Source organism: Oncorhynchus masou, chromosome 24 (assembly GCF_036934945.1).
Source record: "Oncorhynchus masou masou isolate Uvic2021 chromosome 24, UVic_Omas_1.1, whole genome shotgun sequence".
NCBI classification, from domain to species: domain Eukaryota; kingdom Metazoa; phylum Chordata; class Actinopteri; order Salmoniformes; family Salmonidae; genus Oncorhynchus; species Oncorhynchus masou.
The window spans coordinates 88,344,705-88,362,317 of record NC_088235.1 but is presented as its reverse complement, the minus strand read 5'-3'; the positions used below and the strand labels follow the sequence as shown (position 1 = coordinate 88,362,317).

At 43.1% G+C, this 17,613-nt stretch overlaps 1 protein-coding gene across 1 annotated transcript; it reads left to right on the top strand.

Moving 5' to 3' along the window:
* The first annotated feature begins 89 nt into the window (after positions 1-89).
* Positions 90-16,577, top strand: il12rb2 (interleukin 12 receptor, beta 2a). Its single transcript, XM_064935477.1, has 16 exons — positions 90-270; positions 680-841; positions 1,433-1,690; positions 2,143-2,257; positions 2,645-2,844; positions 6,601-6,749; positions 7,193-7,334; positions 10,479-10,549; positions 13,603-13,804; positions 14,052-14,261; positions 14,410-14,511; positions 14,609-14,764; positions 14,846-14,977; positions 15,149-15,257; positions 15,413-15,500; positions 15,628-16,577. Exons 2-16 carry the CDS (start codon positions 727-729, stop codon positions 16,120-16,122), a joined length of 2,544 nt encoding a protein of 847 aa, XP_064791549.1. The 5' UTR covers positions 90-270; positions 680-726; the 3' UTR covers positions 16,123-16,577.
* Positions 16,578-17,613: the final 1,036 nt, after the last annotated feature.

The window sequence follows — 17,613 nt, the reverse complement described above, 5'->3', positions numbered from 1 at the left end:
ATTGGTTAAAAAAAAATGGTGTGAAAAAATGATCAGAATTGGGTTGCCTGTGTGCACACAGCCATTTTAGGATTGGGCTCAGATGTGTAGGCTACTTGTCGTGCTCTGTTGAACCCGCAGAGGAACTGAGATGAGGGTTGGTCTTGTCAAATGTCAACTGACACACATCTCAACCAAAACAGGCTCGCACGCATTCAGCCAAACCACTGACACACACTGCGCTGGACTAAGAAGATATTCAGAAATGTAGAGGAAAAATATCAAATGAGTGTAAGTAAAAACATAGGGAGCCCGTTGTGTATAATTAACGAATGCTGTTTGGTAGGGAATTATCAACTGTATGATGTCGGAGCTGGGTGAGTGGTGCTTTCTGTTTGTATACAGCTTACATTCACATGGTCTATTTGACTCAATTGTGCAGTTGATTATTGTAGTACAGGATCAACCATTTGAGTTATCAAAATGATCTCAATCAATAATCTGTTATGGTGTCATAGTGAACATTGAGCAATGTTCGACATGCATGGGAAGATGTGTAGTCATTTCCTTTTTCTTTTCTTCAAAAAATAAATAAATCTTGTTGTCAAAAAGATGGTGTATTTAAGAAATAAGAAGTACAGTGACATTCTCATGGGGATACATTAAATGACTTGTATATTATACATGTTTATTTCTGTAGTGATACTGAAAGACCCCATGGACCTTCAGCTATGAGACACAAATGGAATGCAGCTCACCACTGGTAGTGAACATCCCAGAGGTCCAATGGCCTATTCACCCCATGGTTGGTGGTCTATCCTCATTGGCATCACTTTGCTGTGTGCCATAGGGTCTAGTAGAGGTAAGTGGTCTATTCACCAATCATGTAGGCTACCTACGTAATAAGAGTTATGTCAAGAACACTTGATATTCTTCCTTAGTGGTACTTCAAAGCATTTGTCCAAGATAGATTCATAAAATGTCCAAGACATTCTCCCTGTCCACAGACTTTGTACTCTGCAAGTCTGCGTTTTCCTTGAACTGTTCTCATATGCTGTAGGATTATGCTTGATCTTTTAATAAACACCCTCTGAATATGTCTTTAATAGTATGAGTTGATTTCCTCTTGCTGTCTCATTTCTCTGAGTGCCAATAGTCACCAAACCTCAGTACAGACTGTATTGTGCGCAGGCTTTTATTCCAGCCTAGCACAAACACACCCGATTCTACAAATATATAATATATATGGTGTGTTATTGCAGGGCTAGAACAAAAGCCTGTACACCCTGTAGCTTACCAGAACCAGTGCTGGAGACCCTTGTTCTGTTCTGTTTTCTGTTCCGCTTCTATGACAATGCTGCTAAAGCAAGTATTTTTAACTTCCAGTTTACTCCTCTGTCATTCCCCAGTGAGATAGCAAGAGTTTTCTTTTGTCGTTTTGTTGTGCCTCCAGCTGATAAGCCATGTACTGCATCATCCAGCATTGGGGACCTGGTCCTTCTGGGCTCCAGCTTCCAGGTGTTCTGTACCTATCAGGCCAGCTGCAGAGCTTCCAAATCAATGCACATCGACAAGAAGAAAATACTCGAAATACAGCCCTACAACTCTACAACTATATTCCTCAACGTGACAAACATAAGTAAAAACACAACGTACACCTGCCTGTGTGAAGGAGAACCTGAGCCTTGTGGACTCGATATTGATACTGGATGTAAGTATGGAACAGTATATACTCTGCAATATAGCACTCCACAATACCAGAGCACTCTGCAATACAAAACAAGGTGTCAACAGTGACCAGAATAACTATAGGGCTGGGGGTGTGAAACCAAACTGAATGGGACAGATGGAGAAAAACAACTTGTGCCTTTTGACACTCATGAAGGCGAACACCGCTCCCTGAATTAGCTAGTCAGATATGCAGTGTGACATCTTTTCATCAAGTCTGACTACTAACTAGTTCAACCCATGTCAGTGTCAGCACTTCTAACAGTTGTGTCAGAGGTGCAAGTTTAAATGATACACATTTAACTCATGTCAGTGGTCTTTAAAGGAACAATACCATCACATGCTGGTTACTGGTCCAAAGCACAATGAGAAAAACACTTTGTACCAGACCACGTCCATTTGTGTTGTTGATGTATTGTCATGGTTACCTTGCAGACCCACCTGACCTGCCAGAAAATGTAACCTGTGTCCAGAAAGGTCCATTTGGAGAGGTGATGTGTACATGGAGGAGAGGAAGGGAAACTCAGCTGACAACCACTTCAGAGCTCTGGTGAGTTTGGAAGAGAAAGAGAAAGGGACAGACAGTACTATGCCATGCGCCATAGCATAGCTTTATAAGGAGCTGAGGAATCGCAGGGTTGGTGGTCTCTCTCACATGTTGGAGCAGAGCAGCCTTGGTGGTCAAGCATACTTCTGCTACCAACAACCCAATATGGTTTCTATGGCAAGACAATGACACGTTTAAGTAAAAACAGACTTGTCACTGTTATGTTTTGCTCAGTATAGTTTTTTCACCATACAGACTCAAATACGGAGAATTAAAGACAAAGAGAAAAGAAGAAAAGGACAATGCATTAGATAGAAAATCCAGTTGGTATGGATGAGGTGTACTGTATCGTAAGTTGTGGATGACTTGTATGTGTTTCATGTGTTTCAGGGTGAGAGCTGTGTTTGGTAACAGCACAGCAGGGTCTGTATCCTACCCTGGTTCTGGTTCCAGGTCTGATCCTGGTCTAGTCTCAGCTAATTTCCCTGTGTCTGGTTCTGTCCAGACTGAATACTCCGTATGGGCCAGCTCCTCCAACAAGCTGGGCTCTGCTGTGTCCACCACCCTCAACTTCACACTCGACCACATTGGTATGGCAGCTGCAAAAAACTAAAAACAATATAACACTGATTATGCAATTTTGATCATTCTGCACCTATATGAGGAAATGTGCACCTACAGTTGAAGTCGGAAGTTTACATACACCTTAGCCAAATACATTATACTCAGTTTTTCACAATTCCTGACATTTAATCCTTGTAGAAAAATTCCCTGTCTTAGGGCAGTTAGGATCACCACTTTATTTTAAGAATGTGAAATGTCAGAATAATAGTAGAGAGAATTATTTATTTCAGCTTTTGTTTCTTTCATCACATTCCCAGTGGGTCAGAAGTTTTCATACACTCAATTAGCATTTGGTAGCATTGCCTTTAAATTGTTTAACTTGGGTCAAACATTTCGGGCAGCCTTCCACATTCTTACCAAAATAAGTTGGGTGAATTTTGGTCCATTCCTACTGACAGAGCTGGTATAACTGAGTCAGGTTTGTAGGCCTCCTTGCTCGCACACACTTTTTCAGTTCTGCCCACAAATCTTCTATGGGATTGAGGTCAGGGCTTTGTGATCGCCACTCCAATACCTTGACTTTGTTGTCCTTAAAGACATTTTGCCACAACTTTGGAAGTATGCTTGGGGTCATTGTCCATTTGGAAGACCCATTTGCGACCAAGCTTTAACTTCCTGACTGATGTCTTGAGATGTTGCTTCAATATATCCACATAATTTTCTCTCCTCATGATGCCATCTATTTTGTGAAGTGCACCACTCTCCTGCAGCAATGCACTCCCACAACATGATGCTGCCACCCCCGTGCTTCACGGTTGGGATGGTGTTCTTCAGCTTGCAAGCCTCCCCTTTTTCCTCCAAACATAACGATGGTCATCATGGCCAAACAGTTCTATTTTTGTTTCATCAGACCAGAGGACATTTCTCCAAAAAATATGATCTTTGTCCCCATGTGCAGTTGCAAACCGTAGTCTGGCTATTTTATGGCGGTTTTGTAGTAGTATCTTCTTCCTTGCTGAGTGGCCTTTCAGGTTATGTCTATATAGGACTCATTTTAATGTGGATATAGATACTTTTGTACCTGTTTCCTCCAGTATATTCACAAGGTCCTTTGCTGTTGTTCTGGGATTGATTTGCACTTTTCGCACCATAGTACGTTTATCTCTATGAGAAAGAACGCATCTCCCTCCTGAGCGGTATGACGGCTGTGTGGTCCCATGGTGTTTATAATTGCGTACTATTGTTTGTACAGATGAACGTGGTACCTTCAAGCGTTTGGAAATTGCTCCCAAGGATGAATCAGACCTATGGAGGTCTACATTTTTTTGCTGATTTATTTTGATTTTCCCATGATGACAAGCAAAGAGGCACTGAGTTTGAAAGTAGGCCTTGAAATACATCTACAGGTACAGTGCCTTGCGAAAGTATTCGGCCCCCTTGAACTTTGAGACCTTTTGCCACATTTCAGGCTTCAAACATAAAGATACAAAACTGTATTTTTTTGTGAAGAATCAACAACAAGTGGGACACAATCATGAAGTGGAACGACATTTATTGGATATTTCAAACTTTTTTAACAAACCAAAAACTGAAAAATTGTGCATGCAAAATTATTCAGCCCCCTTAAGTTAATATTTTGTAGCACCACCTTTTGCTGCGATTATAGCTGTAAGTCGCTTGGGGTATGTCTCTATCAGTTTTGCACATCGAGAGACTGAAATTTTTTCCCATTCCTCCTTGCAAAACAGCTCGAGCTCAGTGAGGTTGGATGGAGAACATTGTTGAACAGCAGTTTTCAGTTCTTTCCACAGATTCTCGATTGGATTCATGTCTGGACTTTGACTTGGCCATTCTAACACCTGGATATGTTTATTTTTGAACCATTCCATTGTAGATTTTGCTTTATGTTTTGGATCATTGTCTTGTTGGAAGACAAATCTCCGTCCCAGTCTCAGGTCTTTTGCAGACTCCATCAGGTTTTCTTCCAGAATGGTCCTGTATTTGGCTCCATCCATCTTCCCAACAATTTTAACCATCTTCCCTGTCCCTGCTGAAGAAAAGCAGGCCCAAACCATGATGCTGCCACCACCATGTTTGACAGTGGGGATGGTGTGTTCATTGTGATGAGCTGTGTTGCTTTTACGCCAAACATAACGTTTTGCGTTGTTGCCAAAAAGTTCAATTTTGGTTTCATCTGACCAGAGCACCTTCTTCCACATGTTTGGTGTGTCTCCCAGGTGGCTTGTGGCAAACTTTAAACAACACTTTTTATGGATATCTTTAAGAAATGGCTTTCTTCTTGCCACTCTTCCATAAAGGCCAGATTTGTGCAATATACGACTGATTGTTGTCCTATGGACGGAGTCTCCCACCTCAGCTGTAGATCTCTGCAGTTCATCCAGAGTGATCATGGGCCTCTTGGCTGCATCTCTGATCAGTCTTCTCCTTGTATGAGCTGAAAGTTTAGAGGGACGGCCAGGTCTTGGTAGATTTGCAGTGGTCTGATACTCCTTCCATGTCAATATTATCGCTTGCACAGTGCTCCTTGGGATGTTTAAAGCTTGGGAAATCTTTTTGTATACAAATCCGGCTTTAAACTTCTTCACAACAGTATCTCGGACCTGCCTGGTGTGTTCCTTGTTCTTCATGATGCTCTCTGCACTTTTAACGGACCTCTGAGACTATCACAGTGCAGGTGCATTTATACGGAGACTTGATTACACACAGGTGGATTGTATTTATCATCATTAGTCATTTAGGTCAACATTGGATCATTCAGAGATCCTCACTGAACTTCTGGAGAGAGTTTGCTGCACTGAAAGTAAAGGGGCTGAATAATTTTGCACGCCCAATTTTTCAGTTTTTGGTTTGTTAAAAAAGTTTGAAATATCCAATAAATGTCGTTCCACTTCATGATTGTGTCCCACTTGGTGTTGATTCTTCACAAAAAAATACAGTTTTATATCTTTATGTTTGAAGCCTAAAATGTGGCAAAAGGTCACAAAGTTCAAGGGGGGCGAATACTTTCGCAAGGCACTGTACCCCTCCAATTGATTCAAATGATGTCAATTAGCCTATCAGAAGCTTCTAAAGCCATGACAACTTCTGACCCACTGGAATTGTGATACAGTGAATTTTAAGTGAAATAATCTGTCTGTAAACAATTGTTGGAAAAAATTACTTGTGTCAAAGTAGATGTCCTAACCGACTTGCTAAAACTATAGTTTGTTAACAAGAGATTTGTGGAATGCTTGAAAAACTAGTTTTAATGACTCCAACCTAAGTTATTAAGTAAACTTCCGACTTCAACTGTATCTATGCATTTAGCAATCATTGCTTTATTTTTGATTTTTTTGCATCCCATTACACTTAATATACAAAAGACTGAAACATAACAGAACCGTTCGACATACAAACGCTGAAGTTTGGTCTTTAAAAAAAGAAGAAAGTTTATTAATTATGAAAAATATGAATAACATTCCACCACGAGGCCACTAGAGGGAGCTTTGGTCATTTGACGACTAGGCTATGTTGTCCACCTAACGTTTGTTTTAGAAATGACCAGTGTAGCAGTTATGATGCAGTCTAGATGAGTACTAGATGTTTGTCAGGTTTGGGTGAGTAATATCACTGGTGTTATATCACTGGTGCTCTCTGCACTCTAACCACAAGCATCCACTACTGTACTCTCTCAGTCCGTACTAACTGTCCTATGTGTATCCCTGTCCATATTGACTGCTCTCTCTCTCCCTCTCTCTCACTTTCTTTCTCTCTCTCTATAGTGCAGCCCTTGCCCCCTGCTGTGTCCCAGGTAGAGTGCTGGTCGCTGGGCTGTAATGTCAGGGCTGAGGGGCCTCAGGGAGCTCAGCTCCTGGAGGTCCAGCAGAGAACCGCCCAGGGACCAGGACCATGGATATTACACCCACACACCGTAAGAACCACTGTCACACAGTCACCCACGCACTGTAAACATCACCTGCCATATAGGGAACTGACTGGGTATTGACCATTATACACATACAATCCAATGCTGCTTTGCTAGATGTTGAGTTGCAGAACCGTTGCAAGACACAACCTCACATGTAAGATTTGTGCTTAAATCACAAGACCTCTCGGCTGAGTCAGAAGCCGAGGCAGATTTGACTGGGGTTTGCAGATCCCTGCCTCCTGCTGTTCCGAGATGCTAGACTGCCAAAGCCAGTCAAGCATCTACATGTCTTCACTTTTTAGTAGTCCTCTCATGCCTTGTCTGCCTTGGCAGCCCCCCACATGCAAGTCTTATGATTGTGTAATGAATGTGTAATAATTATTTAATAAATGTGTGATACATGTCTTATAAAAGTAATACTGTGTTCTGACTGCTGTGCCTCACAGGAAGGTTCAGTGTGGAACCAGTCCATTGTGTCTCTGCAGCCCTACACGAAGTATGAGTTCCAGGCCAGGGTCAGACTGAGCCATAGGAGAGGCATCTGGAGTGACTGGAGCCAACCCGTCTCTAACTGGACACAGGAGGAGGGTAAGAACACTAATACTGCACTGTGTGGGTGGTTTGTTGGTCCTGCAGATGGCCTTTATAGACAGGTTGGTTGTTTAGCAACAAAGCTGAATGTGCGCAACTATTGGGCAAAACAGACAGGGTTGGTTTAGATTGTTGACAACATGTTAACTATACTTCGTCTCCAATGTTTATTGAAAGCATGAATAAAGTTTCACAATATGCACATGTTGTCTAACAAAATACACTGAACAAAAATATAAATGCAACATGCAACAATTTCAACAATTTTACTGAGCTCCAGTTCATATAAGGAAATCAGTCAATTGAAATACATTTATTAGGACCTAATCTATGGATTTCACGACTGGGCAGGGGCACAGCAATGGGTGGGCCTGGGAGGGCATAGGCCCACCTACTTTGGAGCCAGGCCCAGCCAATCAGAATGAGTTTTCCCCCACAAAAGGGCCTTATTAAAGAAACAAATACTTATCAGTTTCATCAGCTGTCCAAGTGGCTGGTCTCAGACAATCCCGCAGGGGAAGAAGCTGGATGTGGACGTCCTGGCATGGTCACACGTGCTCTGCGGTTGTGAGGCCGGTTGGACTTACTGCCAAAATCTCTAAAACGATTTTGGAGGTGGCTTATGGTAGTGAAATTAACATTAAATTATCTGGCAACAGAATTGACCTCCAAACTTGAGACATCTGTGGCATTGTGCTGTGTGACAAAACTAAACACTTTGGAGTGGCCTTTTATTGTCCCCAGCACAAGGTGAACCTGTGTAATGCTCATGTTGTTTAATCAGCTTCTTGGTATGCCACACCTGTAAAGTGGATGGATTATCTTGGCAAAGGGTCAGACTGTGTGTCTGAGGCGGCAGGGTAGCCTAGTGATTAGAGCGTTGGACTAACAACCGGAAGGTTGCGAATTCAAACCCCCGACCTGACAAGGTACAAATCTGTCGTTCTGCCCCTGAACAGGCAGTTAACCCACTGTTCCCAGGCCGTCATTGAAAATAAGAATTTGTTCTTAACTGACTTGCCTGGTTAAATAAAGGCAAAATAAAATAAATAAAAAAGGAGAAATGCTCACTAACAGGGATATAAACACATTTGTGCAATTTATTTTTTAGCAGTAAGCTTTTTTGTGCATATGGAACATTTCTGGGATCTTTTATTGCAGCTCATGAAACATGGGACCAACATTTTACATGCTGTGTGTATATTTTTGTTCAGTGTACATCGTTACAGTTGCTGGCTAGATACATAGAGAATTTGAGCAATATTAGCAAAGACGTGACAAGACATGGTATCCATGGTATCCAGAACAAGATAAAACTAACAAACGAGCCACTTAAGATTCCCCACATGGCAGTTTCTTGTCATTGTTGCTAGCTATACGGTCATCCAGAATCACAACAACACACATCCTCTGTCCCACTGAAGTGTGCGGATCGTTTTCGTGACATTCTCAGCTAACCCATCTATAGCAGAACCAGGGATGTACAGTTACATACGCCTGGTAACTGGTGTTTTATCATACATCTCTATCAGTAACAGATTCAGTTGACATGTGTCACTTTATTAATGATGCCCTTTGGCATACTGTACTGGTTGGTTGTGACTAAGTTATTGTGCAGTTGTGTGCCACAGAGTATGATTTGTATTACGCTGAGTTGTATCACAGAGATGTTGTCAGATAAGCTTGTCCCTCTGCATACCTACACATACACCTACACTCACATAGAGCATTGTGAAAAGTGTATCTCAGGTTTAATCTTATCCCAGGCCAGCAGATTTCAGGTGTTTCTGGAAACACCTCACAACATCATCATACTGAGAGGAACAACAAAGTCTCCTCATGGTCAATACTAAGCAGGATCATATCGTATAATGATTGGTATCACACATTTAGAATTGACCTGTACTTGATAATTTATCATCTGGCAAAATATGGTAACACTTCCTTCATTCAGTGAAATTACTTCATTAATTTACAGTGAAACAACACTGTTCTTCATTTCATGTGTTGTTTTAACAACCAGTACTTATGTAGAAGTAGAAGATGAGAAAATTATGTCCCTCGGGAGTATTGAGACAGTCTTTGAGAGTGTCTCTGCACCTCTGAGCACTATCAACCACACCATCACCATGTAGGAGAGATAGTCACAGTGTGGTAGCCTCATTATAACCTCACCTCCCTTCTCTGTCATCACTCATCTGCTCTGTAAGCCACATGGCCCACTGCTGTGCGTATTTGTGTTGGTGTGTGTGTGTGTGTGTGTGTGCGCGCCGCAACCAAAATTCCCCCTCTCTCACTTCCTGATCATCAAGGGAGGAGTTTATTTTTCATTGAAGAAAAAGTAAGATATGGAACGATATGGAAAAACATTGAACAACGACACACATTTTGAAACTTAACAAGATTAGGCATGACAGGTCAACATGTATCATATAGGATGGCAAAACATAAAAGTTTGAACTCCCCATTTTGTAATTATGAGGATGAGCAGCTACCCACTAATCTTGATGACATTATTCTGGTGAAATACATGAGAGATACATGAGAGAAATACATGAGACATTGTTTGCTTTTTGGAGGTGGACATCTCGTTTTTTGCCATAATTTATGGGAGATTCCATCACCTCTTTTGGAATACCAAGAATTAGACTTAACCCAGATAAGCACCTCATGCCAGAGAAGCCTTTTAGTGGCACATCTGAATTCTACTTGATGATGCTGTGTTTGTCCTGTCTGCTGACTTACAGGATGCAGATCACATCAGTCTGGAGCTGTATGTCACTTTGGGTGGCAGGGTATTATTTGACGCAATAACTTTAAAAACAAAATTGTTTCCAGGAAATATTAGTCATGTCTGAGACACATCCTTGTTCTTAGGAAAACATAATGAAGGTTATCAGATGGTTATCAAAACACAAAATAGGCTGAAGGCTGTTGGCTGATGGCTATCACAATGACCTTGTACATACAAGCTATGTACTTAATGGATAGAATAGGACTGTATTGATGCCAAACCCCCAGACATCACACAAATACACAGATAATGTTTTGGGAGTATACATCCATTTTGGGAGAACACGGGGTCAGCCACAGCTAACTTTTGCAATGAATAAACGGTTTGTATCCTGTGCTCTTTTACAGCACCTGCCAAGGCTCTGGATGTGTGGTACACAACCTCCAACTCTCCCAACTCCATCACTTTATACTGGAAGGTGAGCATTCAAAGAGATGTCTTAATATTGTCAGACTCTCTCTCTCTCTCCCACATGGGAAAAAAATACTTTAGTATACTGTAGTATTCACGGTGGTGTTTTTGTGGACATGACTGTTCTGTAGTATTTAGGATGGGACATTGATACCGGTACTCCAATGCTCCAATGCAGTTTTCAAAGCACTACTGATCCAATACAATGTACCGATGCTCATTTCAAAGTATCATTATCGCTTGATCAATGACGTCCGAAGCTTTGTTTGATCACATGGTTTTTCAAACCGTGGTTTGCAAAATGAGAGATCCCACAGATTACGTGACGGTGCTTTCTTCGATTCCAAGTTGCTTTCAAACCCCAACCTCTCCTGGAAACCATACTGTACAGGATTGTGTGATGCTGTGTCACCTGAATGGTAAATAAACAGGTAGAGTCGGGGACCATAAAACAATGAATGGGGTCGAGTCCTGGTGAAGGCTTATTATTTAGAGAATGGTTTTGATATGACACCAACACTCTACACATTATTGTTCAAACAATTTATTTTATTTAGTATGGTATAAGCGTATGTCTTAAGCATCCTAAATTATGTGATAATTTCAGTTTTTGACAGCAACTGGTAATGGTAAATTATAGCTAGTAGGCTATTAACACCCGCAATGAAAATCTGTGTCATTGAGATTTTATGAATATTGTGGGAAAAACTTCCGTATGGACACCCTCGCTGCTTTATATTGCTAATCAACAAATGTCACTAATGTGCATTGTGTTAAAAGTTCTAAGTAATGAATTGGTGAAAGCCCCAAATGCTTCAGAAAGCCTTGGTTTCCCATCACTAGTATTTACTGTTGTGTTTTTTGTTGTTGTACATATACACTGAGTGTACAAAACATTATGAACACTCGCTCTTTCCATGACACAGACTGACCAGGTGAATCCAGGTGAAAGCTATGATCCCTTATTGATGCCACCTGTTAGATCCACTTCAATCAGTGTAGATGAAGGGGAGGAGACAGGATAATTAAGGATTTTTAAGGCTTGAGACAATTGAGACATTTACATTTACATTACATTTAAGTCATTTAGCAGACGCTCTTATCCAGAGCGACTTACAAATTGGTGAATTCACCTTCTGACATCCAGTGGAACAGCCACTTTACAATAGTGCATCTAAATCATTAAGGGAGGGGGAGGGGGAGGGGAGGGGGAGGGGAGGGGGGGGGGTGGTGAGAAGGATTACTTATCCTATCCTAGGTATTCCTTGAAGAGGTGGGGTTTCAGGTGTCTCCGGAAGGTGGTGATTGACTCCGCTGTCCTGGCGTCGTGAGGGAGTTTGTTCCACCATTGGGGGCCAGAGCAGCGAACAGTTTTGACTGGGCTGAGCGGGAACTGTACTTCCTCAATGGTAGGGAGGCGAGCAGGCCAGAGGTGGATGAACGCAGTGCCCTTGCTTGGGTGTAGGGCCTGATCAGAGCCTGGAGGTACACAGCTCCGTAGGCAAGCACCATGGTCTTGTAGCGGATGCGAGCTTCAACTGGAAGCCAGTGGAGAGAGCGGAAGAGCGGGGTGACGTGAGAGAACTTGGGAAGGTTGAACACCAGACGGGCTGCGGCGTTCTGGATGAGTTGTAGGGGTTTAATGGCACAGGCAGGGAGCCCAGCCAACAGCGAGTTGCAGTAATCCAGACGGGAGATGACAAGTGCCTGGATTAGGACCTGCGCCGCTTCCTGTGTGAGGCAGGGTCGTACTCTGCGGATGTTGTAGAGCATGAACCTACAGGAACGGGCCACCGCCATGATGTTGGTTGAGAACGTCAGGGTGTTGTCCAGGATCACGCCAAGGTTCTTAGCGCTCTGGGAGGAGGACACAATGGAGTTGTCAACCGTGATGGCGAGATCATGGAACGGGCAGTCCTTCCCCGGGAGGAAGAGCAGACATGGATTGTGTATGTGTGCTATTCAGAATGTTGAATGGGCAAGAAGACAAAAGATTTAAGTGCTTTTCAACGAAGTAGTGTCAGGTGCACCGGTTTGTGTTAAGAACTGCAACCCTGCTGTGTTTTTCACGCTCAACAGTTTCCCATGTGTATCAAGAATAGTCCATCGCCAAAAGGACATCAAGCCAACTTGACACAATTTTGGGAAGCATTGGAGTCAACATGGGCCAGCATCCCTGTGGAACACTTTCGACACCTTGTAGAGTCCATACCCCGACGAATTGAGGCTGTTTCTGAGGGCAAAAGGCGGGGGGATGCAACTCAATATTAGGAAGGTGTTCTTAATGTTTTGTACACTCAGTGTATATGTTGTTTGTCATAACATATGGTGTCTCTAGTTCTACCTGAGTAATTAGGGAAGTTTTTTTTACTTTCTTCCTGTTTCTGTCCTAAACTGTAGCCTTTTTTCATGTGGGTGTGTAAAGTTTTCTTAGCTGCATTAGGTAAAGGGCAAACTCAGACCACTTCTGAGAGGTGACATCCCCCCCCCCCCCCCCTAACCTCACCCCATAGGTGTGAGAGGTTCCCTCCCCAATGATGTGTGAGACTGAAACCTGGGCCAGACACGTGACAGTTTCAGTTTACAAGAAACAGAAAAGACGAGCAGTTTAAAAGAAATGATAGATCCCTTACACACCTCTCATCTCCCAGCAGAGATGCTACAGGGATAGCATGCCTTCTTAGCTGCTCCTGGGCAATACAATAAAGTTGAATTAAATGTTAAGCTAACACAAGGGTAGGGGCATGTTGATATAGAAACAGTCAGACTCTAGGGGAGAATCTCAATTGCATACTCCTCTCTCGTTGCCTCGTTCTCGAAACCCATTGAATGAGAAAGCCAGAGGTCTCTCTCCTTTGACCTTCTCCTCCAATGGATTTTGAGAAGGAGAAAGGAGACACGAGGAGTATGCAATTGAGATTCTCCCTTGCTTTAGGATTCTATGCTGGGAAACAGAAGTGGGATGAAAACACTGATAGCCAATCCTATCACTGCATCATTTGTGATTGTTGCCCATGGAGTGGGCCTGTATTTTATGTGTGGTTCTGAATCTGATTGCAGAGGCTGAGTCACACAGAGGCCAGAGGGAAGATCAGGGGTTACAAGGTGATAGTTCACGACACCCTGGCAGGGAAATCTGAGAGCAACACCTCCATTAATCATATTTCAGGCCTGTCCTGCTCTCGCTGTGATGTCACTGTCTACGCCCTGAACTCCAGAGGTTCCTCACCCCCTGCCCGTGTCACCATTCCCCTCAGAGCAGGTAAGGCATCTCCATTTCCTCCCCGTTTTCCCCCCTTTTCCTCCATCTTCCTATTCAAGATTCAGACTCTTCAGAAAAGTGAAAACTATAAATGCAAGAATTTGTTCCACTTCTTGGCTTCTTTAAGTTAAAAGACAATTAACATTTAAAAACCACATAGACATAAATGTAACATCCAATTTACCGTAGTTGACAGGGAAGGGTGACTGCTCTACTGACAGTGTCATACACTCCTCTCTCTTCACAGCCCAGCCCCCTCAGAATGTGATGTGCAGAAATCACAGTAACCACAGCGTCACCATCTCCTGGCGGAGGCCTGTAACTGCAGGAGCAGCCAGTGGGACAGGGGATGGGGCAGTAAGTGGCTACCTGCTGGAATGGTTCCCTGTTGGCAGACAGGTGGAGAAGCTCAGGTGGAAGAGACTGGGTCCTAATGAAACCCATACTGTCATTAGAGGTACGTGTAGCGGATGGATGGCCAGCTTAGCATTGCATTAGATCTTATTGGATCCCTGAGTGATGACACAGCCAGTTGATCCCTCCTCTTGATCTCATTCCCTCTCTCTCTCGATCTCCACCCCACCCACTGTCTCTCTTGTGTGTAGATAACATTAAGCCGTTTGAGTGCTATGCGGGAGCAGTTTATGCTCTGTATGAGCAGGCAGTGGGCAGGGCCCAGTTTGAAGACTTCTACACCTTGGAATTAGGTAAGGAAACAGGAGATCACCATTTTTCCAAAGGTTTCACATCAATGGAACAGTGCCTGAGTTCGATTCCTATTTGTGGTGTGACTGTGTCCTGTAGTACCTTCCGCCGGTCCGTCTGTCCATCAGCCGGTGGTGGAGGGGGACAAAGTGACCGTTTCCTGGTCAGAGGTCCCTCAGGAAAACAGGCGGGGTTGTGTCATCAACTACACCATCTATGTGAAAAACTCAGAGGGAAAAGACGTTGGAAACTACGGTATGGAGAAGAACTATCAAACACAAAGTGCATTTTGTGTGTGTGTGTATACTGTGTTCATGACCTGTGGTTTTGTTCTAGTCTGCAGAGCATCAGAGAGGTCCTTCACCATCAGGGACCTTCCCCCTGAGTACTACCGTCTATGGATGACCGCATCGACTGCCTCAGGACAGGGCCCCAGAGCCGAACACTCCTTCATCATCAAACCTCAAAGTGAGTATAACGAAAGAAAGAGTGAAAATAATCTGTTTCTCAGAATAATCTAGCTGAAACACTCTCAGTACTATCATTCCAGTTATGTGAAGTGTTACAATAAATACAGAATGCTTATGTTTATTATACTGTATAATGTTTACACTGTGTGCTTATTATGTACCACTGTAGGTTTGCTTTCAGACAACTGGCTTTATACCATGGTCCTGGTAGGGATCACCTCCTTCCTGGTGTTCTTTGTCCTGCTGTGCCTGTACCAGGTCTCCTCGCTAAGACGACGGTAATACATTAGGAACAGGAACAGCCTCTAGTCCTAATGGGGAGTCACTAGACAGCAATACTCGAAGGAAATGGAAATATTGATTGACCGTGTTATTAACTGTGTGCTCTGTTCCTGACTCACTGTGGTTATTTTCCATGTTCTCTCCTCCTCAGAGTCTCAACACTCGTCCACTGCCTCATGCCAGATATCGTCCCTGATCCTGCCAACAGCAAATGGGCAAAGGAGTGTGCCAAAGAGAAGGTACGTTCATGCAGACGCCCGAGTGCACACATGCAAGCACGCACACACACACAAACAAACACAGTCTGAATACTTCATTTGGATCCACAGTGATACATTCGTCTGACCCCTTCCTGTCTTCCCCCAGGGTGAGTTGACCCTACACCTCTACCTCAGTGAGTCTAGTGTCAGTGAAGAGGAGGAGCCAGACACTGTGGAGGTCCAGGAGCTGCCTGAGGGCAGTTGGAGCTCATGGAACTCAGCACAGCGCACTGACATCTCCGGAACTCCAGAGGGTGCTATTCACCCCTCCTTACACCTCGTCTTCATGCCCCAGCAGATCCCTGCGACAGACCCGTCAACAACAGCCTACTTCCAGAGCTCCTACCTCAAGAGCTTCTCCCAGGAGTCAGGCTCCTCAGGCCAGACACAGGATTCCCAGGGAACAGATATGACTGTAGACTACATCTCAACACATGTCCTAGAGGGCAGAGAGGAGAAGGAAGAGGAAGGTCTGGATGTGATGGGATTCTTCTCCTGTCCGCAGAACCCCCTGAGTCCGTTCATGAACCCTTTGGTGTCTTTCGGAGGGAAGCTGACTCTGGATGCGGTCAGGATCGACTGCAGTGAGTTCTTAGACTGATGGGTTAGACTGATAGCCATGTAAAATAACCCAAGGAGCAGGTTGTGTGAAGACCCTGTGTAATCTCAGTGTATCATGACTTTGATTCTCACTAACCAACAATCATTATAAACAGTTATATTGCATTACAGTACAATAGTACACTATCTATCAGAGATGGGAGACTACAGACCTCGGGGTCCATAGTGGTGTAACACTTTTTCACCATAGCAAACACTAATTGCATTCTAAACTGAAGATGATGATGAGTTGATTTTTGGATTCAGGTGTTAGCTGGGGCAAAAGTGTGACATCAATCCGGCCCCCGAGTACTGGAGTTGCCCATCCTAGATCTATGTCTTGGATAACACAAAAGATCAATACAATACAACTCACCTGTCACATTTCCCCCAGTTTACAGGGACTGTAAGCAATGAGCTTTTCTGAAATAAACCATGGGAGTTATGTAAAGTGCACTATGAGTTCATATCTGGAAGTGTATTTATTATTTTCACAAAGAGATAGTACTGGAATATGCAGGGTCAGCCTTAGCATAGAGTCCTGGATCCTTGCAGAGAGTACAAGTGCTCTATAGTGTAAATGTAATATTGGGGATTCTTAAACCCTAGTGAAAGTTTAATACATTTAATATAGGGGATTATTGTGATGAGAAAAAAGGAGGTGACTGGAGATGCTAGTGAGGTTAGACTTGTATTTGTTATTTGGGGTCTTTGAATCAGTTACATTTCGTTATCAACAAATCAGCCTGCATCTCAAATCAACAGTTAATCGGAGCAGCAAGAAGCAAAAAACACAACCAACCTGCAGTGAGCAAACAGGCATGTATTCTGAGAAAAATAACAGATAGATATTAGGATACAGATTACAGATGGATCAATGTATTTAGCTTTCAAACATCATTTACAATATTGTTTAACAGTGGTTTGTTATACACAAAAAGATATGTGAACCCTTTAGAATTAGCTGGATTTCTGCATAAAGTCACAGCAATAGACAAACACAGTCTGCTTAAACTAATAACACACAAACAATTATAGTTTGGATGTTTTCATTGAGCGCACCGTGTTTAAACGTTCACAGTGCAGGTTGGGAAAATGATGTGAACCCTTGGATTTAATAACAGGTTGACCCTCCTTTGGCAGCAATAACCTCAACCAAACGTTTTCTGTAGTTGCGGATCAGACCTGCACAACAGTGAAGAGGAATTTTTGACCATTACCATTACCATACAAAACTGTTTCAGTTTTACAATATTCTTGGGATGTCTGGAGTGAACCGCTCTCTTGAGGTCATGCCACAGCATCTCAATCGAGTTGAGGTCAGGACTGACTGGGCCACTCCAGAAGGCGTATTTTTTTCTGTTCTAGCCAATCTGTTGTTGATTTACTTTCGTATTTTGGGTAGTTGTCCTGTTGCATCACCGAATTTCTGTTGAGCTTCAATTTGCCCACAGACTCATTCTACTGCAAAATGTCTTTTTTCCATCGATGA